Source organism: Lytechinus variegatus, chromosome 14 (assembly GCF_018143015.1).
Source record: "Lytechinus variegatus isolate NC3 chromosome 14, Lvar_3.0, whole genome shotgun sequence".
Classification (NCBI taxonomy): domain Eukaryota; kingdom Metazoa; phylum Echinodermata; class Echinoidea; order Temnopleuroida; family Toxopneustidae; genus Lytechinus; species Lytechinus variegatus.
This window is the reverse complement of record NC_054753.1, coordinates 22,379,437-22,407,423: the sequence shown is the minus strand read 5'-3', so window position 1 is coordinate 22,407,423 and position 27,987 is coordinate 22,379,437. Positions and strand designations below refer to the sequence as shown.

The 27,987-nt window shown below is 37.3% G+C and overlaps 1 protein-coding gene across 2 annotated transcripts; it reads right to left on the bottom strand.

The window, feature by feature from the left end:
• Positions 1-326: 326 nt before the first annotated feature.
• LOC121427214 lies at positions 327-27,987 on the bottom strand. 2 transcript variants are annotated; one of them, XM_041623496.1, is made up of 8 exons: positions 27,732-27,987; positions 13,228-13,448; positions 9,666-9,834; positions 6,252-6,381; positions 5,812-5,900; positions 4,768-4,990; positions 3,295-4,103; positions 327-2,726 (listed from the first exon to the last, which is right to left on the bottom strand). In XM_041623496.1, the coding sequence occupies exons 1-8, from the start codon at positions 27,795-27,797 to the stop codon at positions 2,673-2,675; spliced, it is 1,761 nt and encodes a 586-aa protein (XP_041479430.1). In that variant the 5' UTR covers positions 27,798-27,987; the 3' UTR covers positions 327-2,672. The 2 variants fall into 2 exon arrangements, with proteins under 2 accessions (XP_041479430.1, XP_041479432.1); XM_041623498.1 differs by lacking the exon at positions 27,732-27,987 and adding an exon at positions 19,746-19,797.

The following is a 27,987-nucleotide window of genomic DNA, read 5'->3' as shown; positions in this document are numbered from 1 at the left end:
TTTGCTCATCTATTTTTACTCTCTACTGCCAATTTCTCCTCCCTTTCCATTTTCCAATAATGATGATTTAGTTAGCGCGGCTCACACCGGCGTGGAGCCGGACAATAGCTCCCGACGCTATATAACCCGTGCACAGCAGCATCTTTGCTCATTGCCTGACGAAGTCTAGCAGCTTGCAGACGAAACGTTGCTTTCCTACTACATGTACATTTGATCCATTGTGAGACAACTGGTTATTTCTACTACTCGATTTAGTTATCAAAACACTTTAAAGAAGACATACAATACCCATAATGAGGAAAATGGCTACCAAGTTGTTGTTTTTGTTTATGTTTATTAAGTATTTCTTCATGGTTTTCATTATGAAATTTTAAAGGTAATATTGAAATGACCGTGTGGGGCCAATAAATGTATCATAACAATATACAAATTAGTAATATATGCTGCAATATAATATGACAAACAATGTATGAGAATTCACATGAACCTAAAAGGATATTAAGGTTTTAAGAACAATATTTGAGCACATGGATAGGCAAAGGCACTCCTCTTCAAATGAGGGCAAATGAAAGGAAGACAGAAAGAGATGCGGATAAGAAAAAACACCAATATAATTACATGGCAATGTTATATTAATATAATAGTATAAGTTCCACCACCCATGTAACTTATTCTTCAGTGCCCTTGCCGCCAAACAATAAATGACAATGGATATAACAATTATATAGTCATGCAGCACATTTGACTAGAATACCCGCCAAGGGAAAAGTAGATGTTTGCCAACTATGGAAACCAATTTCCCGCTAAAAGTGATATAAAATCCTATGAAAACTCGGTAGTTTCATAAATAATGCATGTTATAAAAAAAGGTTTCAGTTTTGAAACTTGGCATAAAAAATCTGGACCAGCCAGAAATATTAGACATTCACAATAAACCAGTTCGCAAAAACCCTTTTGAGTCTTGATCATAATTAGGCAACGTTTGGTTCCACAAACTGTTGTACATTCTGTAGTTTTGTGCTTGCTCCCATAAATCAGTACAAAATCTAACTAGAGTAGACCAAACTCAAATGACTCTGTCATCCATTTTCTAGCAGTCATTTTCATTATTTGACTAATTTCTGGACTCTTATCTTACTCACAAATGGGGTCAACTCATACAACTCCATTGATATATATATATATATGAAAAATTCTGAGCTACTTTGCACTGAATTGAGTCAAATCTCAGTCAAATTAATTACAAAATACTGGGTCATGCTTTATAGCTCAGCTGACCCCAGGTGAGGTCAATCTAGTCAAATTTGACTCTGTAGAAACAAGAAGTCTCATCTCATTTTGTGCAACAGTCATCTGAGATAATCTGCGGCTTCATACTACCTCGAAATATTCAGTCTAAAACTACATCAACTGAACAGGACAATAATAATGATCAGCAAAAAAGATATTAATTCTTTATATTTCAAATTGTTTCTCCAAATGAACTACAAATATATCTCCCCTCAGAAGTAAATTTATGATGACTATTTTTTTTTTGCCTGGAGACCCTTCATGCTCTATTTCCACATTCTTTCAGCTTTTCTCTTCTTATTTCTTTATCTAAACTTCTTGAAATTTTATCTGCCTCCCCTCATGTGGCTCCACCCTATTTGTATATACATGTACTAATATGAACTTCGAGGGCGCATGTGTTGATGCCCTCTACGTTCAATGCATATTCTGAGTGGTATTATTTCGTACTTTGTCTCATGTGGAAGAATTCTCACTTTTCTTGGTACTGAAATAGTTAATTATATCACTTCTGAAAGAGAAAAACATCAAACACTACGAATATCAAGAGGTTATACTGTATGTAAACCCTTAGAAAGCAAACCCGTTATAAGTCTGGATTTGTGCTTACTTGTACCAAAAATCTTGACATTTGTATAAACATTAAAAAGAAGCACTTTGATTTGAAACCTGAAACATAAAAGATCTTTGCATATCATTTTGAGCCTCAAGGCCTAATCAGCCAATCATTGACCACTGTCTAGTTTTCGTGAGGCATGAAGGTCGATAAATATGGATCCAACTAAGTCAAACCCGAAATGTCCTCATACAAAACACATGTTATGACTTGAGTATTAACTTGCGAAAATGGAAGATCTCAATTCAACAAATCTGGAAGACCAATAGATGCAGTATATATAGCACAGTAATGTCATTTAACTCCATAGGAAAGTAAATGCCAGTTGCACCAAGGTTTGGTCCTTCTCATAGAGGGCGCTCTAGCTTTTCTTCCGATCACGCTCTCTCTAAATTCCTAAGACTGAAAATAAATCTATTAGACTGAGATGGGGGACCAATCCAAAATTAGATTAAAAATAGAATTGTGTTAGAAATGAATAAGATTGAAATTTTCAATCTGATTTTGGATTGTTCTCCCACATCAATTTCAAGAACTTTGAGAGAATTCCCTATGACCAGAAATGCCACTTTCGGAAGACAATAGAGAGAAATTACTGCAAGACGTTCAGCACAGTTCTTTTCTATAAAATAAATTGAAATAAACCTTCACAAAGTCTAGGTTGATCGGCCGACCACTCATAAATATATAACTTTACTGTTTCTTAAATTACTGTTGAGCTGTACATGGTTGAGTTGCACGATGAGTAGTGAATTTCAGCTTTGACTTAGACCATCCAGCTGGCTTCCTCAAGAGCACGACGTGCAAGGATCTCAAACTCCTGTGGAAAGACAAAGATGATATAGGGAGATATTAGGTTTTACTCTCACTACTTCACAGCCAGAGGTGATCGATAAAACATTGTGAATCAGATTGTACATAATTAAAGTAAAAACTTGATTAGGAAAATAGTAGGCGATAATGCTCTTGCAAAATAAATCACATTTTCTGTTTGACTACAGTTTGATATAGAAATATCTTTAAAAATTATAATTTACACTTCTGAGGATAGTTCTTATCAATATTATTTTACACGTTTTAATTATTTAAATGAAATAATGAAAGTATTAGTTTTCATTAAATTCCTCCAATGGGTCTCGCTATCTTATCAGAGCTCATAATTTCCTAATGTAACAGTAAATAAATATGTCAATAACTTTACTCTTATATCTGAGGAGTAAAATTTGACTCAGAATTGAGTGATTTTCAACTGATTCCACACCATTCCAAGTCAAATTCATTTGGAATCTGAGTCAATTTAACATGGAATAGAACTGACTACTAGCTGACTTCACTCTGAATCATATTTGACTCTGTTGAGATAAGAGTGTTTATTTTCAATAACTTGCCTCAATGTCACGCAGGACATCCTCACTGATCTCAGTTCTAATGTGATTTTGAGAAGGCACGTTTGGACTTGACATCTCATTGTCATTTACATTTCCATTGATGTTTGTCTTCATGGTCACTGTTGATGATTTGTTCGAATTGATATCAACCTCGTCAGCGATGCCGGAGTCAAAAGACTTTGATTTATCCCTCGATCCTTGCTCTAAGGTGCCGTCAAAGGCTGGGAACGACTTGGTGAACTCATCCACCAGGTTAAAGTTGTGCCTGACCACGTCTGGACTGTCTATACTGGATGAGGAATCTGAGCTACTCTCTGCAGAATGCAGCTTTGGATGGTGGTGTACTGCATGCCGTCTGGTCATGGTTGCTGAAGCTGTTTTGGAAGACATAACCGGAACAACCACTTCATTGTCCAACACTTTCTTAGGGTCGCAAAGACTCCCCATGCTATCGCTTGAGCTGATCCCGACGGAACTCGCCACTGAGAGTTTCCTCTCTTCGCATTCATCCTCTGCTTCCTCCGAGATGAGATCAAACCTTGGTTTGCTGCCACCGATGGGAGGGGTAATTGATGAGATGCCTTTGACAATCTGCTGAAGGGCTTGTTGGGCGGCCTTCCGGTGCTTCTGGAGTTTCCGTTCCTGTTCGAGAATCTTGAACTCGACGTCCTTCTTGTTTTCAATGGACTTGAGTCGCTCTTCTTGTTTCAGGTTGATGTCTTGTGATTCCTTGTTGACTTCTTCAAGGCGTGTCTTCAACTGCTCCAACTGCTTTTCCAGAAACTCACCCTCTTCGTCCAGCGAATCTCCTGTACAAAGTAAAGTATCAGTAATTAAAGTTTGCATAACGTTGGGATTTGTATAGTTCATTTGAAATAAACAAAAGTCAATTCATCATCATCCTTATTAGGAGAAATGTCCAAAATTACCTGAATGAATTTTAATAAATATGCATTATTTTGTAAAATAATCTCATTTAATGTATTGGCATTGATTTTGTTACTTGAGTGTGCTTTTGAAAATGTCGAATGAATATATTAATCGGAAATAGATAATCATATTTTGTACAGGTACATTTTCTCATACTGAAACAAATTTCAAATTGTTTTAAAGTCTGACCAAGATTTGTTGTTTAGTCGTCCTAGTTTAAATTATGCACTGCCTCTTTTCAAGGGATATCCTGCACATCGCCAAACTACTGCCAAATGTCAGTACTTCTTCAAAGAATGCTTTGATAATATCAAATCAGCAGGGGCCCCGTTTCATAAAGGACTTAAATTATGGTAACTACTATAGAAATAGGACTCAGCAGCTAATTATGATCAAGGTTTCCATGGTAGTCCCCATGATGTCACAATACAATAATAGCCTTTGGAAAACGGGTAACTGGGAGAAATTAGGCATTTACCCAAAGGAATTACTGGAATCATCGTTCTTAACATCTCATTTGTAACAGCACCAACCCATGCTTACCTCTGGAATTCTTCTTTCGCTTCCTCTGTTTGCGTTGCTGAAGCAGTTTCTTCTCAACGGCGTTGATCTTGACGTCAGCGGACATCCTGCGTTGGTTGAGGATGGTGTTCAACCGGAGCATCTCCATCTCCTGCGCTTCCTTCACCCGCTCGTACTTATCCTCGATGATCTGCTTCTTCTTGTCCATGATCGGCGAATCTTCGTCGGAGAGGTCGGATGATGACTGCCGAAGGAAAATAGATTGATAAAATAATGATTTATTTGTCACTGTGGTATCATCAGGTGTTGTGTTTTGGCTCATTAGGCAAGTCTCTATAGTCTTTAAAACGCAAGGTCCAGGGTCTGAATCAACCCTGGGAACCCAGTAGGAACTCGAGGGTAGCAGCGCTGAAACTGGGGTAATAGTATGCAGCACTTAGAAACATTATCATTATCATTCTCATCATCATCATCATTAATATCATTACTATTTTTATTATAATTTTTGTCAGTGAAGACCCTGTTGCATAGAAGTTTCTATTAATATTCATTTAATCTCTGACTTAATCCAACAATTGGTCAATGCTAAAGACATGAATCCTACCATTATTTTAATGCCCACCCCAAGAAAAGAACAGATTATAAGCCGTTGAAATTAAGCAGAGTCATATTGGAAAAAGAGGTCTACTTTGCTTGAGGGTAGAAAAGTTTATGTTATTACATTTATGTAATTACATCTCACGTTATCACGCTTCCGCGGCCACTGTATATTACTCTTTTATAACACAAACTATAATTTGACTGAATGGAATCTTACAACTCATACCAAGTAGCTTTAGAGAATTTCCGGTGCGGATCAAGGGGGAGGAGAGACCCGCTCCCCTCACCGACTTATTGTTTGCTTGTCGATTTGTATGTGACTGGTAAAATCCCCCCCTTTTTTTTTGGGGGGGGGGGGTTGGGTGGATGGGGGAGGGGGAGTACCCCTCTCGAATTCTAAACCTTCCCCTGTCAGCATGAGTATGAATTAATTGGATTCAGAATATAGCTTTGATGTATACTTACAGCTGATCCTTTGGGTTCCCCGCCGAGGGGGATCGGTTTTTCACTGCCATCGGAATCAAGTCGTGTGATCAATGGCGCCAACTTCTCTCCTGAAACATGAAATAAGGAGTTGATATTAATAAGGATATGATAATAATATTATTAAGTATGAATGTATATATCTATCAACCAACCTATCGTTCAATATATATCCCTCCCTCCCTCTATCTATCTATCTGTCTATCTATCTATCTATCTATCTATCTATCCGCCCATCTATCTATCTATCTATCTGTCTATCTATCTATCTATCTCTCTATCTATCCGCCTGCCTATCTATCTATCTATCTATCTATCTGTCTGTCTATCTGTCTGTCTGTCTATCATATCCATCTATCTATCTTCCTTTCTATCTGTCCATCCATTCATTCATACATAATCCTTAGAACTCTAAAACTTACTGCTTCCTCTTTGCTCCGCTGTACCTTCCATCTCAGTCCCGTTCAATTTCTGGCACCTTTCTCCAATAGCCTGCATCCACTCTGTCCTTTCTTCTCGACTCTCACACAATAACGTCGTTCCCGTAACCTTCTGAAAAAAAGAATGAGATATCTAATTTACGAGATAATTCTGATTTTAGGAATAGAACTGATACATGATCAGAACATTCATTGGAAATAACAAATCTGGTGAAGGTGGTAAAGTTTTAACGTTTGCTTTAGCCTCATTGAAATATTGTTTATAATCAATTCATGCACCGTTAACGTACGTATGGCATCTACTTATATCTATATTAATCTTTAAAATGTTCAGAGACATACATTGTATTAAAACGGAACGTAGCTGGAATCGACTTTCAGCAACTACCGCAAACAACATCGCCGTCAACTTCAGCCTCAACAAAAACAGCAACATCAATAGCAAAAATCCTCGTCTGTGACATTTTGAAAAAAGAGACAGAAAATAAATTTGCGCTTCCTGATCTCAGCAAACAATCATATGCAAATACGGAAAATGATGATTTTCAAGAGCACTTACGTGAAGCGCTCGGCGATTCTGGCAATAACATTTAATTTATGACAGGTAAGATCACGATTACACTGTATTACCATACGGAAAAGAAATTATAAATGAGCTATACAATCTCATTTCGTGTAGTGTTGCAAGCGAATATAAAGGCGTGTATATACTACGGCATTGCAGACGTGAAAATCGATTCGCCAATATTCATAAAATTATAGCTAAAGCAGTTACAACTATAGGAACAACGAAAGACGAAGATATGGGTAAAATTAATGGGTGACATTCCTTTTTACGATGAACCACAAAGCAATTTTCTTCCAATGTTTATCCGATACAGGCCTACGTATGATATACTCCGGCTACCTATGCTATTGAAATCCACAAGTTTCTCACCCTTCGCGAAAATACTGAGGAAACATCAAACTGAAGAGGACAGGAATGCTGTCAGATGACAACTATTCAATATAAAAATCACAGAAAAAAACAGAGAGACGAAGACAGGAACACCTTTCGCATGAAAAGTAGTAATATGCCTGTACAGTAATCCGAATAACTTCCTAATTCAGAGTCACTTTTGAGAAGCCAAGTTCAACGATGAATAATCCAGACGATGTCAGCCGAAAAGAATGAAGTTTTTATTGGCACAATCGAAACGGCGCGAAAACAACATTCGCAGAAGCCAAATCTTTATCCAGAGTAAATAAAGTAAAAAGCAATCGATTTCGAGGTGTCTGCGCATAATGTGTTACTAAATGAGGCAACTACTCCCGAATAACATGTCATTAGAAAAAGCAATACAACTTCGCTCCACGAAAAAAAAATCATGTATCTGATTTCTTATTCCATTGCCAGATTTTTCCTATTGTCCTTTCATTGTGATTCTGTTGTTACGTGAAGGAATGAGGTTGTTTTTCTATAGTATTGTCTGCACTGAGCAAATATGCACGGGGTTCAAAAGAAATATCGAGATAATAAAATTTCGACCTTGATTGTTTCGCATTTGGGGAATTTTGTTTGAAAACCAACAACCGTTTGGGGCTGGTTTTGCCAGTATATTTAGTTCAACGCCTACGACTGCGTAGAAGGGCAAACCAGCCATCATTGTCCTGTATTTGTATTTGTAGGGCCTTGTATTAATTGGCGATATATGGCCTTGTAAAGTCGAAGAGAAATTTGTATGGATTCGAAATAGTTAATAAAACGTATCACGTTGGCACAAAGATTTAAAGAAGAGATGGAGTAGAGAGAGAGAGAGAGAGAGAGAGATAGACAGACGGTCAAGGGGGGGGGGGTCAAGGCAGAGAGAGAAAGAGGGGTGGGACATGTATCGGGCAGGGGAAGAGGGAAAACTAAAATGGGTAGGGCAAAAGATCTTGAAAAGCCCTTGTATACCCATCTTTGTTAAGACATTGTATTACTTAAAAAACGAGGAAGTTTGGTTCAACGAAATAACTCTACACAGAAATGAAATAAAACATACTGAACTCCAGTCGAACGATTAATAATATGATTTGCTAGAATCCAAGTCAAAAAATTAACAAAAAAATCAAAACACCTTTCTAAAGTTTGAAATAGGAGTAGATTGGAATTGTTTGTTGTAAAGTTTCTTATAGTGACAAATAAACATGGTTATCCTTAATTTTTGACGTCACTCATGCCATCAAATACCAATCAAAATAATGTCACTTAGAATTAAAATATTCGTCATTCAAACTTTCTTTTATCACAGGGCGTTTGCTTGTTGCTCTTTACAATACAATTCAGTTTTGGCTTAGGCATACAATGCATAAATATTTCTGAAGGTTACATCCAGGGTAAAGGTAAATAATTTGATTACCGTCCAGCCACAGTAAAAAGCTATTTTCAATCGATGTGTCATTAAAGTGTCATTCTCGTGAGTCTGATAATTTACTTTAAAAATCGTTTATTGTTTATTCCATTGTTTTAATCGGGCTACCCTTGCACAAAACGTGGTTATGGTGGTATATAGTTACAGTGTTTATTCAGCGAATATTAGTAGTTGATTGGCGTATACGTGGGAATATTTTTGTGATCTATAACGTATCAGTCAGCGGACCATGCATGGCAAGGTACAAGGTTGAAACCCTTATAGGAAGGTACCGCTTTTGCAAATAAAACTTAGGAAATAAAAAGAAAGCCATATTGTTTATTGGTAATGTGTATTTGAAAGACTTGTTTCTTACACATTTATGCACCTTATAGTTTTTCTGTCTATGGTGGTCTCCCTCCCTCGTAACTCTACACTGTAAAAAAGCTGTATAAAATTTTAAGCACGTTGTTTAAGCCTGTCACTCTAAAAACTACTGTGTAAACCTTTTAAACAGCTGTTTAAACTTTTTCAACAAATTGTTCAAAAAGTTTAAACAATTACAAAAAAAATAAACAACCTGTTGTTAGAGTGACAGGCTTAAGCAACGTGCTATTTTTTGTAGCTTGTCTCACTCCCATTCTCTGTCTTTCTCTCTCCGTTTCTGTGTGTTTGTCTGCATCTGTCACTTGTCTCCGTCTCTCTTCTCTTTCGTCAAAACACGATCATTCCCTTTTCCTTTTATTTTTTTATACAACGCTTTTAGTTGTTTAACAATTTAATAACGAGTGTAATATCGTAAGCCACAGGTTACATTTCAATATCTAATCTTCAATAAATAGGGCATGGTTGTTTGAATTGTTAAACAGCTACCGTAAAGTTCATAATAGTGAGCAGCGTTGTAAAAATATTAAACAACAATTCTATTTTACTATACGTACGCCAGATTGAAGAAAGCTTCATGTTTATACAATAAACATCATCGGCACAATCATGACTTAGGTTAGATTTAGATTCAACTCACCGCGTTGTAGAGCTCGAAAGCAAACTTCGTCCCGGTCTTCCACGAGGAGCCGGACGACGCGACCACGATCTGGACGTCGTAGTCGTCCAGCATCAGCATATCCAGCGTATGCGAGTCGGTGGGCTTGCGATAGATGTACAGGCGATCCTCGGTGAGTATCGACCAGCATCTGAGCGGGAAATAAAATGGGGGGAAATGAGAGTAGACGAAAAAGGGAAGTTACTTGACTAAAATCCGAAGAGGCTTGGCAGTTCGGACAAGGATAAATGTTGCGTTGGTGAAGGTGTGACCGGTTATCCGACTTGCTGATATAATGACGTCATCAAACAGTCGTCACGACTTAAATTATAATACAAAACAGAACGACGGATAAAAGCTCTGTTTGCCGCTTACTAATATCAAGAAAGGAAATGAAAATATGTCTTTTTGTATATTTGGTGTGAGTCGTTTTCATAACATCCCCACACAACTATCGGGTTTCAAATAATAAGTTTGAAAGATAATGAGAGTTAGATATGCATTCATATTTCTCTGTGTTAATACGAATACTGCGATATCAAGATGAAAATTACGCTTTTCATAAATCATCATCATAATCGTAATCATTGAAAAGAAAGAGAACTACAATTCAAACCACGTTCATGGATTGAAGCGTATACTAGAATATTGTAAATCAAACAAAATATGTGCATAAATACGGTTAGATGTTCCAAAGGCAAATTTAAACATCCTTTTTAGCGGGTTCACAAAAGGAACAATGAATTTCATTGATTGACACAGACAGAAACACCTGTTTCAAATCATTTCCTCAATCTAAAAATCGATAGTCTAGCAGTTGTTGACACATTTTCAGATCTGAGCAATGCAAACATTCGAAAGATATACATCTATGCATGGAATATTTTTTGTACAAGATTTTTTTTAGTCAAAAATTTTGAAATCAAACGAGGAAATGAATTGATTGATATTCACAAGATTTGTGAACTCTCACACGGCGAATCAGTGGTGAATACAGATCTTTGAAAGAGGGCCAAAAATGTCATGACATTTCTTTCACAACGAATAAAACTCATATTTTTTGTTTTGTTTCGCAGGGTTTGGCTAATATTATTGTATTTACTAGCGGATAAGAAGCTTAAGCAGAGTGATTTCATGCATAATGTTAAGATCTGTAAACGTTTGAGAATACTATTGTGTTGTAGTTCTTTTTTAAATAACATTTTCTTCCTCTTTCAAATCAATAAATCACAATTACAATATTATTCATATAAATCAAGATTTTATACATTATACGAAACAAAGAAATATATCAGTATCAATTAGATTACAACTTTCTCAGAATTATTACAAATGAAGTTAAACGCCCATGTGTTGTATAAAATGCGTAATAAAAATTTCGCCATCTACGTTAAAGCGTTTAAAATGCGTAGATAACGTGCAATTGAGGAATGGTGAATATCCGTGATCTCTCAATGTTATTTCCGATACGACAAAGAATAGATCGCACTTCAAGATAGACTGATAAATTGCATTGATTAAATTTTATTCGTCTATAGGGAACAAATTTTGAAACATGGTTTGGCCTCATAAAGATCATTCATGATTTCCGTGTTATTGTTGGCAAAGCAAGGGTATCGCCTCCACAAACTCGGACGAACTCAAGATTGTAGATTAAAAAAAAAATATTTCTGCGGAAATTTTGTATTCATATACGGAAACAACCTATTTTATACTTCAAAAAAAAAAAAGAAATCTCATTAAGTTTTAGATTGCTTCAAGGGCAATCATGGTGGTACCCCGTGTCATTTGCAGATTATATATATATTTTTTTACTTCGATTTCTTCTTCTTCTTCTCCTCCCTTCTTCTTTCTCCTCTTCTTCTTCCCTTTTTTCCTTTGTTTTTTCTTCCTTTTGCTCCTCCTCTTCTTCCTTTTCTCCATCTCATTTTCTTCCTTCCTTTTCCTCTTCGTGTAATTATATTTTTGATTTTCTTCTCCAAAAACTATCCACAAAATATCACTTTGTTTTACAGTGCTTATTGAAAGCCTCACCGAAGGCGTTATAATGAGTTGCTTCTTTTAATCAAACGTGCGAATATAATTATTGATGTAAAATGGTCACAAGTAAACACAGTCAATAAGAATGTGACTCTGAAAGATAATCAATGATCTTGTTCAAACTCGCAAGGACGCCATTTTCCTCTCTGAAGATGTGGGATTGATTTAATTGAATTAGAAGGCAATATGTTGGTTTGTGGATAAACGTTGTTTGGAACACAAGACGGGTCCTGGCCAACCCCGGAGTCACCCCTGCTATTGATGAACGCGGAAGATACATTGTGACATCATGACAATAGTTGTTTTTATTAAACGTCCCGAGAGGCTGATAGTATTGACTATTGCCTTGGCGGGCACATAATCCCGAGTTCGATTGAAGTGTCTTTATTGATTAATGTGATAAATCATCTTGAATGATTTATATCATGGTCTATAGTAAATAGATCACATGATGTTTGTCTTCATGAGAGAGGTAGCCGCAGGGGCAGAGCCGTATTTGTATGCATTATAATGTTTTTCTATGTGCATAATGATGAATACCTCAAACTACATAATTTCTTTCCTTAAAACCAAATAAAGCTGTTGAACTCTGGATTCATTTTAATATGATTTTGTTTGATTTATATTTTATTTTATTCATTTTTTTTTACTTTACTCTCTCATTTATGCTAGATGTCCTAACACAGTCAAACAGTTGTTGTAAGGCAACAAATTTCCGCTCCTGTTGTCAGTATTCTAATTCTAATTGCTAATATTATCCAAAATTCCATATTTAATATCAATCACGTAAAAGTGTTATTTCTGTTTTTGTTGAAAAATAATCATGAAAATCACAATATTTACAAAACTTATTGCTCGATTGGAGTACAGAATCAGAGAAAGAAAAAAAACGACATGAAAAATTGCACACTGCAAAAACTCCGGCGTTGAACTATAATGGAATCTATGTATGTCCACACCAGAGAAGTATTGAAACAACACCAGTTTGGAATCAAACCGATGCTGTTTAAATACTAATTGGTGTGGTACAAACACCTATCTGGTGTTAGACCAAAACGAAACTAGTGTTGTTAAACACTTCTCTGGTGTGGACATATATAGATTCCGGGCTGGCGTTAAATGAACACCAGAGTTTTTTTCAGTGCAGAACAAAGACTAAAAACACCTCTCATTCAATAGCAGGTCTCCGAATTCCGTATTGGATTTAGCGCCTCGGAATAGTTTACTAAAAAAATGGCGCATAATGAATGCTGTGTATTATTATTATCATTATTATTATTGGATTTAAGCCCTGAAGAAACACTTCTCTTTGGTGTGCATAACCTCTTTGAAACAGATTATGGACTAGAATAGATGGGAATGATGTATTTTTTTTAATGAATAACGAATAACGAATGAAAATCAATATTATATTAAACATCACGATGCGGAGGACAAGCTGCAAAGCTCTTTAAAGTAATATTCAGCATTTTCAAAGTGCTTGGGTTACCGTGGTAACCATTACCTTTTCCACGAGCCATTCTTCTTGACCTCCAGGTAGCCCGTCTTGACCGGGTTGGCCACCTCACTGGCCGGAATGGGCACCGCCCTCTTCTGCCGTTTGGTCTTTGGCGTGGCCCTGCCGATTCCCAACGGGGATTTCCCCGTCATCAGGGTGTTACGGTTGAGTGACGTCATCCCGATGTCGTCCATGGAACGGCTGACAGCCCGGTCCCCAAGGTTGCTCTGTGATGCAGAAGAAAAAGAGAGGATGAGAAGAGAGGTTTTAAATTTCCAACCAAATTAAAATCGATGATAAAAATGATGACGATGAGGATGATGATGGTGATGAAGATGATGATGACGATAATAATAACAATAATAGCTGTATCTATAAAGGCGCCTTTTGCCTGAGGATACAAAACGCTGCTATGATTACCATGGCTTTAGCTCGAGCTACCATCATCGGCGCTCAGTGCATGCAAGGAATTAATCTTGCCAGGTTCCCATTCACTTCACCTGGGTCGAGTGCAGCACAGTGCGGACAAATTTCTTGCTGAAGGAAATCACGCCATAGTTAGGATAATGATGGTGATGATGATGATGAAGATGATGCTGGTGAGGATGATGCTGGTGATGATGATGATGATGGTGATGATGATGATGATGGCCATGATGATGAATGATGGTGATGATGAAGATATGATGGTGATGATGATGATAATGACGATGATGATGATGTTGATCGTGGTGATGGTGATGGTGGCGGTGGTGATAGAGTAAAATGGGAATATTAAAATATGAGAATAGCAAACCTGAATTCATATGATCATCGTTACGTAAAGTATAGAATACATAAAAATATATTAAACAGTTTTATGCAATATACTACAGATTTTTTTTGAAAATTGTTATACCAGACTACTGGTTAACTAGTAGACATACATACTCAAAAATATTATTTTGCTAAAGAAAGATAAACTGAAGAATTAGAAAACACTTTGACAAACCTCTAAAACCGCCATATCAAGCCCATCAAGAGAAATAACAGATTCCATACTAATCAATGGAGCTGACAAATACTTATCGAACTATGTTTCAAAATGTGGCTGACAATACTTTATATCAGAAATGCAATATACATCGGATTTTCATGCTGCAATGCAATGCACTCATGTAACAAGAACCGAAATTATTTTATAGAACGAAAAATGTCTTTATTACTCATGACTTTGACTCCCATAAAAAGGTTTAAGGTGCATGACCCTTGACCTCATTTCACTGATCACGTGACCTGCTTAGTTCATCGACGAGTGAAGTCGGGATAAAGTCCAAAATATATGGGATGAAAATACTTCCAAAATGTGTATGGATTTATGGGCCTCATTAGCTGACATCAAGCCGGCGGACCCAAACCAGTAATTCGACAAGACAAATGAAATCCCTGAACTAATGAACCAAGTTCATGATGGAGGTTGGAGGAGAGGGGGGGGGGGGGTAGTTTCGACTTCCTTGGCGATATTGAAGGGATGTAACTGGGCTATAGGGAAAGGAATCTCTTTCAGCTTTTCCTTATTTTTTATCGGTATAGGTATAACTCTTCGCTTTGGCGACTCTAAATTCAACTTGAAAAAACAAACAAAAGCAAATCAATTCGACAAATTAGAAACTGCTTCGTCACTTCAAAGAAAAATCTTTCACTGAAACTGCCCCTCTGCACATATCGATTACGAAAAACACACAATATTCCTCAATCTTTATCGGGAATATAAACGAACATAAATATTAAAAATGAGTCCCTTTTTGGCAGATATATCCTATCGTCGCCCTTCTCTCTTACATCTTCAAAAGTATTACGCGCGATAGCTCTAACAATAAACATGTGAAATTAATATTGAGTGAATCACAACATCAGAAAGAAAGTAACACGTGTTTTTCATAATTATTTTCATGTTTTCGAAGATGGTCGATTTCCCCATTGTCCTCATCTATATACAATCATAATGATTATCAAAAGTTAGAAATGGGTGACGAAGAAATCGTAATCACTAATTTCGCATTTCCCATTAGTGTTTTCCTCTAATTAAAGAAAGTCCGCCCATGATATAATTATATCAAATTTGATTTTATTTCACATCTCTTTGAAAAATACAGATAATATCTGATGGATCACTATAGATATTAGATAAATGAAAAAAAAAAATTGATTATAAAAGATGGAGGGTTGGAGGAGATGTTAATTGTTTTCATTGAATATTTTAAGCTAATTTGGGACTTGTAGAACGCTACCAAACCGCTAAAATATGCATGGCAACCCAACTGCAATTCCTGAATGAGTAAATAATATCACTTCAGTAACAAAAGAAACATGGAGCACAATATAATTCATTTAATTTGAATTTAAATCAACATTCTTATACTATCGGATGTAATAAAAACTTTTTAATTTTTTTTCACACTTTTTGAAAATATCACTTTATCTATATAGTCATGTATGGCATATCATATAAAAAGTACAAAAAAGATTATTTGAAAAAAAAATTGTGGTAAACTTACCAAGTTCCTTTTTAAAATCTCCTGGAAATCCAACATGTTAAATAAATAAAATGTATGTCTCTCCTCAAAATAATTGTTCTCTTCCCCAAAATCCTAAGGATTGAATTCTCGCAAACTCGCAAAGATGAAAGCGCAGCTATAAGATTGGTTCTAACCTCTGTAAGATTTCGGAGAACTTATGAATTAAACACTTTTTTGAGAGCTGTTTATATAGGTTTTAGCAATGACCCGACATGCTATCGACCAAGAAGGATATAGCGATTGGTGAAAACGTTCGAGGGGTCAATGTTTTTAAGTCCGCCCCGTTGTATCTTCATGACATTGGTGATTCCCTAAACTCATGACCGACCGATCCAGCCTTCGAAAGCTGGAAATGGTTCGGGCGCAAAAAACAAATGATTGCGTAATGAACATATGGAAATATGATTGGCATTGAATATCAGCAAATGATCACGTCTTCAGAAATGACAGACGTCAATCTCGTGGCTTTAGGGACATACGGAAGGAGAAAATTTGCCAATTTATTTACAACGACGCAATGTCCACTTGGGAGTGCCCAATTGGGGGCGGTATAGTTGTCAGTATCACCATGGAAATAGTTTTGTGTTCGCGCCGTTTTGAAAATTATGGTCACTCCGAGGTCATTATTACGATTAATATTTATGCTTAATAACAATGGTTGCCAGGTAAAAGTCCCGACGGACGCTTAATTGAGTTAATCGATATTCCCTCTATAAACCGTAAAGGGGAAAATACTTAAAGACTAATTCATTTTCCCTTGATGAAATGGAAAACTAAAACATTCCCCCAAAACTTGATAACAATCACGATAATGATTTTTGGAAACAATAGTTTTTCGGTCTTGAGATGATATAGCAGGAAATACTTCGGGGGGGGGGGGGGTTCATAAGAAGGGAATATTCAAGTGATGCACGCATTCTGGGAATTACAACGGAATGGTGCAAAAAAATGCTAAAAGTTTTTCATATCAAAACAAAAAATATAATTGGAAAAAAGTAATAGAAACGTAGCCAACTCATTTACTGCTGTCATGGATGGATGGCGCGCGAAGGGGGGGGGGGGGTGATGGTCTACCCGTGTCATTACAAGTGCATCTTTTCCGCCTTTTATAGCGCCCATGGAACTTAAAATGGTCGGAGATTTATAACAATTTCGCTTACATACCAATACACGATATGGTAGTGTAGTTTCTTAATATGTGCCTGATTTGACTTTGTATCGTTTTTAGTAATGATATTTCTGAACTGGTGAAGTCATCACTCATTTTTCATTTAGTGTATCTTTTTTGGAGTGACGTCAAGGATCGATTGTTCATACAGCGACTAATGATGATTTTTTTTTTCTCGGAAAGTAAGGAGTAAACTTTCTGTCTTTTCAACACATTTCCTTTCTCCAAAGTAGAAGCTTACATAACTCACATCTACGATCGTTATTTTTTTTTCTACCGGGGAGCGTTTTTATGGAAAGACATGTCGGACGTTTTATCCGACAAGTCCTGTTTTTCCAACAGTTACCATGGTAACAGTGCTTCTCAGCCAATCAAAATCAAGGGAAGTTATCAGACAAAAATACTGAGAAAACGCTTCCCGGGACTTAGATAGTAACCAATGTAATTGATAAATTAATAGTGTGGAGCGTTGTGGCCCAGTGGACTAGTCTTCTGACTTTGAAACAGAAGGTCGTGGGTTCCAATCCCAGCCATGGCGTAATTTCCGTCAGCAAGAAATTAATCCAAATTGTGCAGCTCTCAACCCAGGTGAGATGAATGGGTACCTGGCAGGAATGTATTCCGTCAAATATGCCGTCGCGCGGTAAAAGGCTGCGGGGGTAAGGCCAGGGTAATAATATCCAAGTCCTTTGGAAGCGCGTAGGAACGTTATGACATGATGTGATATGCGCTTTACAACTGCGTTATCATTATTTTATAATAAAATCTTACTAAATATCATCGAGCAACATTGAATAAGCTAGTGAGAGGGACATCCCCAAAGACATGTGCAAATATGTCCGCCCCCTTGAAATCTGAATTCCTGAATGGTGTAAACCATGGACCTACCTAAGGTAAGTCATACAGAAGTGTACACATCAATCACTGAGAATCACTGCTCCAACGGAACCCTTGACTCCACATACCTTGGCTTGTATCTTGTTACTTAGACCCGTCAAACACCATTATAGATCATTCTACACCACTCCTATATTCAGGTATGATAAGGAGGGAGAGATGGGGGGGGGGGGGGGGTCGTGGGCGGAAATCCCAGGGGGACAGGGGGTACGCGTCCCCTACCCAAAGTAGTAGGGGGACACAATATCAAATGTCCCCCTACTATTTTAGGTCTTTTATGATGGAAAGAAATACATCATTCAAAATCGAAATAAAACATCTATTTTGGACGAGATGACCTTACTTTTAACCTTGTTTTTGCTTGTCAAAATTTCTAGCCCCTGGAGGAGGGGGGTTGGGGTGAGAGGTAAGGGGGAATTATTTTGAAACGTTTTCGACCATAGCTGCATCCTACAGTCTAGGAAAAAGAATGTTGAATTCAGTGTGTGAAGGTCAAGTCCACCCCAGAAAATGTTGATTTAAATAAAAAGAGAAAAATCCGACAAGCACAACACTGAAAATTTCATCATAATTGAATATGAAATAAGAAAGTTATGACATTTTAATGTCGCTTATTTTTCACAAAAGAGTGAATGCACAACTCAGTGACATGCAAATGTGACAGTCAATGATGTCCCTCACTCACTATTTCTTTTGATTTTTATTGTTTAAATCATATATTGTTTATTTTTATTTCTACAGATTTGACAATAAGGCCCAACTTGACTAAACCATATAGTATTAATGCTAATTCACATGTTCAGGGAGGAATTAATCGTTGTTTCACTAGACAATGAGGAGAAAATGAGAATATTTCATATTTTATAAATGCAAAAGAAATAGTGAGTGGATGACGTCATCAGTCTCCTCATTTGCATACCGACCAGGATGTGCATTTTGTGAAATTAAGCGAAATTATAAAATGCCATAACTTTCTTATTTTACATCCGATTTTGATGAAATTGTCCGTGTTATGCCTGTTGGATTTTCATTTTATTTATTTTTTTATACAAATCAACTTTATGTTGGGGTAGACTGTCCTTTAATATAGGCCTTGCTTAATTATGACGTCGAAATTTTTCATTGTAAGTTAATGAAGGATATTTGAGAATTCACAGAGGACGAAATAACGCATCACCTAACCCTGCAAAGAGAAAACCAATCCAATAAATCATTCACAGAGTTTACTTTCAAAACATGAGCTTACGAGTCACAAGAATGACACTGCCTTTATAATCAAATTGACTGAAGTTATAAGGACGTTTCTTTGAAAATCCAACACATTTATACGCCTTCCTTAATTATTCAATGCTATCAAAATGGAGTCCCAGTGTGCTTCCAGCAAGCCAAACATACAATCATCATGTGAGTGATTACATAAGAAATTTGTTTTCTTCGAACTTTTGTGAGGCCAGATGAAGAAGGGCATTTGATGCCCGAAGGTAGCTGCTTGAATTGACAGGGAGAAATTAACAACTATAGGATACCATACGACTGAATATAAAATGAAAATTGAATAAAAAAAGAGTGACGTACAACGCTCCCTTTCAGTCATTTCATGGAAAAACTACAATATCTATTTACAAATAAATGGAAAACTACTAAGAATCAATAGAAATTTACAAAGAAGACTGGAAAAACTGTACATAAAGTATATAAAATCCCTCCCCCAAAAAATGTATACAGAAGGAAAAAAAACTATTCATCCTTTCAATTATTTCAAAGAAAAAGCAACAGAAACCTATAAAACAATACAGGTTGCTTTTAATATATGCAACAAAAGCTTTGGGAGGCCTTTGAAATCAAGTATAATATTGATATGGTTAGGTTAATTCAACTGATGTGCAAAGGGGGATACAAACCTTCTATGTTTGTGCTGGAGTCTGGAGAATATTTATTCCAAACACCCCAACGAAAAAAAAGGCGTGAAAGGTCATGCCCAGTGCTCAAATTTTTGCGACGAACCTGGTTACCTTAAGAGACGTCATCACTTTAATCCTTAATGTTGTTGAAACAAATTATTTCCTCCGATTCAGTCCATATACATTCCTCAAATGAAACAAAACTTTCTCCAATAGTCAGTTCATAAGCATAATTGAAAAGAACTTGGCGATTTCGTTGAATCTCTGTAGAGTACAGTATAGTCTGGCATGTCCCTGCAGCTTGAAATAATGAAATCCGAGCTACAAATCTCTATTCCAACTCAGTTCATGAAACATGCAGGACTGGTCTGCTGACTTCGTAAATAATTGTGTTTAGGAAGACAGATTCCTTCACGAATATCTCCAAGAAGATCGCATTTTCTTTTGATAAGACGGCAGTAAAAAGCCAATAGAGGATTTCCCCGAGGATTTCACTCTAATCATAGTCTCCTAAAACCTAGTATTTTCAGTAAACTTTAAGACTTCGCATTACTAATTCTTTCGAGGGGGGCAACAAAAGACCATGTTTAAATCGAATAAGGCTGTTAAGAACCTCTTCACATTCTCGATCCCAATGCCCCACGCATAAACCAACATAACTCCACAAATATCAGGGTCGACTTCTTATATCCGTCCCCATTCATGCACCACGCCAAATAAAAGATCACAAACTGAAGACTGTCAAAAGCGCATGCATCTACCCATCTGCAGAGGGTTTTCAAATCGCTGAGAAGCACGCGTGTGTAAATATGATGACAAGATAATGATGGTAGTCCGAAGGGTTTGAAGAGCTGGTTTGATTGTTTGTCTGTCGGGCCAGGCATCAACTTGTAACAGCAGGCCATTAATAACAGGCATACGGCCCGATGCTCTGTATAGTCTTTCCCTTGCAAACGTCTTCAATTCCCAACAATTTCTTCTTCTAATAGCTCAGTCCGTGACATTTGAAGCTTCTCTAACTTCTTTGAGCTATCTTTCCTTTGTTATCGGGAGCTCTGTTATTCAGAGACGAAATGCGCTTTTCTTACAGATCAAAACGCGACACTCATTGGGATGAATATCACGATCAACTTGTGGTAAAGATTGTTGTTCCTCGCAATAAGTGCAGAGGCCGAAAATCGATTAGAAATTGATTAAAAGTCATCGAGAACGAATTCACAAAGTCGGAGAAGCTCATTAAGAAAAAAGTGATAGATTAAGTGCCCCCACTGTGCATGCGATTCATATACGGTGAATGAACTTCTAACTTGGACTTTACTCGTGAAGTGGGAGGGGGGAGGATGCAGACGACCGCGCGCCTCAATAATATTCACTGATAATGTATAACTGTCATTTCCCAAGCTCTTGTGTAGAATTAAGAATTTGACTGGAGTTTTATTGCAAAATAAGCGAGGCGGATTCTGCAACATAGTAAATGTTTTTTTTAAATGCCCGTCAAATCACAATAAGCTGGAGCTTTATTTTTGCCAAAAATGATAAGTAGGAAAAAACTAAATATTCGGAGCTGACGAAAAATGGCAAATAATGTTTGTTCAGAGTCTTGGGGGAGCGTTTAATGAAATGACTTGTCGGATGTATATTTAATTGTCCGACAAGTCGCGTTTTTCCTCCGACAGTTACCATGGTAACAGTGCTTCCTAGCCAATCAAGACCAAGGAAATTGGTCGGATTGGACAGCTTGCCAGATGAAAATGTTGATGAAACGCTCCCCAGGACGATAACTATTCGATTCACCGATTTCCGAGAAATCTAGGCTGCTTTGTCATGAAGGGCTCTAGACAATAAAGTTTCAATGTTCCAAAAAGCGTCAGTGAAGTCTCCCCATTGAAAGCCCCCCTAAAAAAGATGTTTTTGAATATCTTTCAACTGCGGCCTTGCTATACTGAAAAAGGGTAAAAGAACTTTAGAAAATGCATCATTCATAGCCTAGGTATTGTAAATGGCAGTATAATCATGATTATCTCTTTAATAATTGAAAAACCTTTAATGTCTTGATTTTCCTGAGCATTTAATCCTCAGAAAAAACACATCACTATACAGAAATAACATAAACGTTCAAACAAATGTTTTCTAATCCGATAAACGTCGGCAAACGACAAGGAATATTCAAAGGGCTTGCTAAGTAATCAATTATATTGATTCATTGATTGATATAACAGCTTAGCTATAATGATATACTAATTGTGCGTCTCGAAATACTCAACGTTTCATTGCATTTCTCTTTTTTGTTCTCATAATCGAATGGCTTACGACGACTATTCATGTTAGTTCTTCTCTACAATCTCCAAGCTTTTAGGTATTGTTATTTAAAAGAAAATAATAAATAATAAAAATAAAAATCTTCGTGAGGTAAAGATAACAACATTCACTTCAGTATCATTAGCATTCTAAAGCTAGTCAATTATTTTTCAAACGTCATAAAGTAAAATTTAATCTTATAAATCTAGTGTAAAGTAACTAAAATTAATTAACAGGTCTGATAAAGACGTTTTAAAAGCTTCAAACCTAGCAGATGTTTAAAACGATAAGATATCCGACATGGAATGCTTACGTTAGCCTTCATTCAGTTATTAAAAATAATAATAATTATTTTTAATAACTGAATGTTACATAGCTCCTTAAATTTCTTAAATTAAGTTTTGGGAAAAATCAATGAAGGCTATAATTGCATAATGAACTTCATGAATCAATAATTAAGCCGCATTCAAAACTGATTGTAAATACACTACTCAAAAAAAGTTAAGGACCACTTTTTAAAACGTATATATTTTTTTATACAAGGTGTTTTATTTCTGGAAATACCTCAGTACAACTGTCCTGAATGTCCTTAAACACACTGTAATCAATTTCACGCATGGGTGGTTTCAGTTGTTGCACACTGTCGCTCTCATCACTGCACATCCTGAAAAGTGGGTTCACAGGGGTATCAACTATCGACATGAAGAGGAAAAAACGAATGTCTGAGTGTCTTTCAGGCAGCCTTGTATCGCGTATGACCTCCTCCTGCAGCAATAACGGCTTCACAGCGCTGTCTCATGGAGCTAATGAGGTGATTAATGTCTCTGACGACCAGTGCATCCCATGCAGCCTCCAGAGCCACACCCAGCTGCTGCAGTCCAAGTGGATGGGCTTCGAGCTGCTGGATACTTCTCCCCATCATCCCCATCATGTCCCAGACGTGCTCTGTCGGGTTCAAGTCCGGGAACCTCGCTGGCCATTCCATACGCTCAATTCCATGGCCCTCAAGGAACTCGGTCACCACCCTAGCTCGGTGGGGACGGGCATTGTCATCCATCAAAATGAAGTTTTCACCCACATTTTCAGCAAATGGCACCACAATAGGTTCGAGGACTTCATCCCTGTACCTCATTGCTCTCCCTGGGACCACGTAGAGACGAGTACGGTTGTCATAGGTGATGCCTCCCCCATAACGGTCATGTTCTGCAATACAGGGGTCAGCAAATCTCTCTCCTGGTCGCCTCCAGACTCTCAAACGTCCATTGTTGTGGTCAAGGGAAAATCTGCTCTCATCTGTGAACAGAACTCTACGCCATTGCTGTCTGGTCCATCTGACATGCTGCCGAGCCCAGTTGAGATGAATTCTTCTGTGAGCAGGGGTGAGTAGGACACACTGAGCTGGCCGTCTGGCATTCAAATTTGCTCTGTGAAGTCGGTTACGGATTGTTTGAGTGTAAACAATCACTCCAGTTGCTGCAGTGAAGTCATTATTGAGGCGGCGTGCACTGTGAAAGCGGTTGCGGAGACTGAGATTCGTCAAGTAGCGATCATCTCTAGGGGTTGTTGAAACTGGTCGGCCACTACGGGGTCTGTCAGAGTATAGCCCTGTCTCTCGGTGTCTTTCACTTGCTCTGCTAATGACACTGCGTGACACGCCCATCACTCTGGCTACTCTTCGCTGACTGAGGCCAGCTTCGAGCATCCCTAGGGCTCTGGCTACATCTGTTTCACTTAGGTGGTGTCTTGGCATTGCTGTTGTAGGCAATTTGTTGATTCTAAAGACAGTAATTGCTTTGGAAGCCACTTTTATACGGGCCCACTGCAATGATGTGAGAAACATCGTGAAAGAACTGCATGTTTGAAATTGATTTCATTGTGTTTGAGGATATTCAGGACACCTGTATCCTGGCATTACTGTTGTCAGCAATTTGTTGATTGTAAAGACTAAAGACAGAAAATGCTTTTGAATCCACTTTTGTACCACTTCACAATGGGCCCGCTTTTCAGGATATGCAATGATGTGAGAGACATCATGCAACAACTGAAACCAATGCCCGTCCCCACCGAGCTAGGGTGGTGACCGAGTTCCTTGAGGGCCATGGAATTGAGCGTATGGAATGGCCAGCGAGGTTCCCGGACTTGAACCCGACAGAGCACGTCTGGGACATGATGGAGATGATGGGGAGAAGTATCCAGCAGCTCGAAGCCCATCCACTTGGACTGCAGCAGCTGGGTGTGGCTCTGGAGGCTGCATGGGATGCACTGGTCGTCAGAGACATTAATCACCTCATTAGCTCCATGAGACAGCGCTGTGAAGCCGTTATTGCTGCAGGAGGAGGTCATACGCGATACTAGGCTGCCTGAAAGACACTCAGACATTCGTTTTTTCCTCTTCATGTCGATAGTTGATACCCCTGTGAACCCACTTTTCAGGATGTGCAGTGATGAGAGCGACAGTGTGCAACAACTGAAACCACCCATGCGTGAAATTGATTACAGCGTGTCTAAGGACATTCAGGACAGTTGTACTGAGGTATTTCCAGAAATAAAACACCTTGTATAAAAAAATTATATACGTTTTAAAAAGTGGTCCTTAACTTTTTTTGAGTAGTGTAGAAATACAGGGGGGGGGGGTGGTTGGGTAAAGATTTGTAATTCCTGAAATAAGACTAGTGAATATTAGCTAGAGTTCTTGTAATAACATTAGAGTTGTCAATACAGGGGGAAATCTCAGTGATGTTACTCGGCAGGACAGTTGAGCTTATCGACAAGCTCCCGTCGATCTTCATTACGCAAAATCATTTCATAACTGGTCAGGCCTAGTCTTGATCACCCAGACCCGCTTTGCTCTCAATGATGCGTATGAGGTGTACACGAAAAATACATGCAATCGAATATGAAACATTTCTCCCGTTTACACGTGTTATAAGGTTGATATGATATAAGTTGACATGATGAACTGTGTTAAAAAGAATATTACGTCCCATTATTCCTCTTTAACCTTAAAACTTATTTATTTAGTAAAGCGTATGTCTTGGGGATATGCATGGATTTTACACTGATTTTTTTTTAGTATTTCCTTTCTAAAGGCAGGTAAATAAGTCCCTCAAAAAACGGCCAAACAAACAAACTTGAAATTAGGCTTCAGTTTCATTAAAATATCACAAAAACACAAGATAAGCATCAATTACAAGTACACTGGAGCCGACTAGGGTCATAATGTCACAAAGTTTCCATGGTAACACAGCACGCGCGAACGTGATCTGAATGAGATCACGTGGTCATTCACGGAATCGGATCAAAGAAAGGAAGTCGTTCGAAATTTTATTGGCAGGAATTAAACCACAGCGGGCGTCCTTGTGACGGGAAGGAATTCCATTGACTCGCCGCTGGTGTTACGACTTCATTTACAGGAGCAGGTATAGAGTTCTTCGTTATTGAAATTCTTGGGATTTCTGTATTTCAAGAAACAATATTTCCTTGAAGATGCCCTTTCGCAATAAGAAATTATCTGCATGCACTATGCACTATGTGAATACCTTTCGAAAACAATATTATTTTCCAATATCAAGAAACGAGTTTACCCTGATTTTGCTCAACAAATTAAATTGTAACCAAGATAAAGTTATATGTTCGCTTATCCTACAAGGAAATCCATAAAAAATGTAATATTATTTGAAAAACAGTGACATAATTGACCAATCAACAGCAATATCATTCGACATTTTCATGCTAAATTAGGCAATGTAAGTCTACCAAAGTACGTCTTTTGATCAACCGGTTTATCTAGTTGGGGGTAAAGTTGGTCTAGGGTTGGTTTGAAATTAATTCCCATCCACCTAACAGTGAAAGTTAATGTCATTTTTTACATCATTAATAATATTTTATGATTTATCATAGATTTTCAGCACATTCTTATAACCCAAACCGAGAATATCATACAGAAATGATGTAACAGGGGAGGGGCTGAATGATGGTAAAAAGTATAAGAAGTACATAAATTCGTACATAGCTATAGAATATATTCTTCCCGCTAAAATGTGTGTTCTGGCAAGATAGTTCGAAGAACAGTCGAGACCTTGTTGCATTTAGCCTTGGTCAAGGTTTTAAACGACTTCCTTCCTTTCTGGACATGCCCTTTACGAGGCCAAAGTGGTCATTAAAGGGGAAGTCCACCCTGACAAAAAGTTTATTGTAAAAATAGCAAAAAAATAATAAAAAATATTGCCGAAGGTTTGAGAAAAATTCATCAAATAATTAAAAAGTTATTAGAATTTCAATTATTTGATTTGTGACGTCATATGCGAGCAGCATTCCTACATAGCGAATGGTAAAAAATCAATGAAATGTCATTTTCTCAGAAAATTGAAAATGGTTTTCACTGTAACTTTTGTATATCAATAGACAAATCATTTCACACCCGATCATGAAAAGAAAACAAATTAAGTCATCAGGAACCATACAAAATTTGAAATTCATACATTTTATATTACATAACACATGGGGCAGCTGCTCGTTTATGACGTCACAAATCCAAAATTTTGAACTCTAATAACTTTCTTACTCTTTAACGGATTTTCCTCAAACCTTCACCAATATTTTTTACTATTTTTTCTGCTATTTTTACAACAAAGTTTTCTTCAGGGTGAACTTCCCCTTTAAGGTTAAATAAAATCCGATTGATGATTTCGATAGATTTTTTTTGCTAATTAAGGAATAGATCCCCTATCGTGGTGAAAAGGAAAGGAAAAAAGAATGGTTAAGAAAATGAGAATATTGGAGGAGTGGGGGGGGAGAACAAGATTAACAAGAAAAAAAGCATAAGGAGTAAGAGAGGGGGGGGGGGTAGAAGAAGGAAAAGAAGAAGAGGAGGAGTAAGGGAAAGGAGAAGAAGAACAAGAACAACAAGTAGAAGAACAAGAAGATGAGGAAGGGAAAGGGGAAGAAGAAGAATTAGAAGAAGAGGGGAGGAAGAAGAAGAAGAGAAGATGAAGAAGAGGAGGAGGAAGGGAAAGAGAAAGAGAAGGAGAAGAAGAAGTAGTAGCAGTAGAAGAGGAATAAGAGGAGGAGGAAGGGAAAGGAGAAGAAGAAGAAATTCTAGAAATTCGACTTCTAGAAATTCAAGATTTTGTGATACAACTATAGCTGGCGCCAAACAACTAACTCACTCACAGCCACATTAAATAGTGAAGCTGCTATCAATGAGTACGAACATCATGGACATAATGAAATTACAATTATATGAATTGTAAATACAACTTTCCAATATGGTTTTCCATATTGAATTGAATGGAATGGCAGAGGCCCTATTCCGCAATGACATGAGTGGAAAACATGCAGATTCATTATTATAATTATCAATTGTTCGCGTATATTCATAATAATGTTCAGAAATATGTTTTACCGAAAAAACAAATCGTAGGAGATTAGCCATACAGAATCAAAATATATTTTAAAAGATTTACGTGAGAGGAATTGAAAAAAAAAGAATACCAAGCCAGTTACGGAAATATGAAAGTAAGAAACACTGGTCATGTTGATATGCCACGGGGTATAAAAAATTCTGCTAGGATATGGGTTAACCAAAAATGACAATATCAATAAAATGTAATATAAAAAGGATGCGAAATTAATTAAACGGTTCTTAATTCACTAAGGAGAGATGAATGCATTAACTCATGAGCTCACCTGATGCGGTACAATAAGGGTGCCGGTCGTAATCCGACGTAGCAACGGCACTTTACCCCTACTCATTTTTAGGATTCACTCAACGAACCAATGTCCAGTAAATAAATGCACGGAGTCCTGAACCGAGAGTCTCCAAGAACTCTAAAACACCATGCAAACTAACGTTTTCTCTGCTTCATGGACTGAAAATAGTAATTGAAATATTGTTTTCTCCACTAGAAAGTTTAAAGTATGCAAATGTGTAGGAAACGAAGCC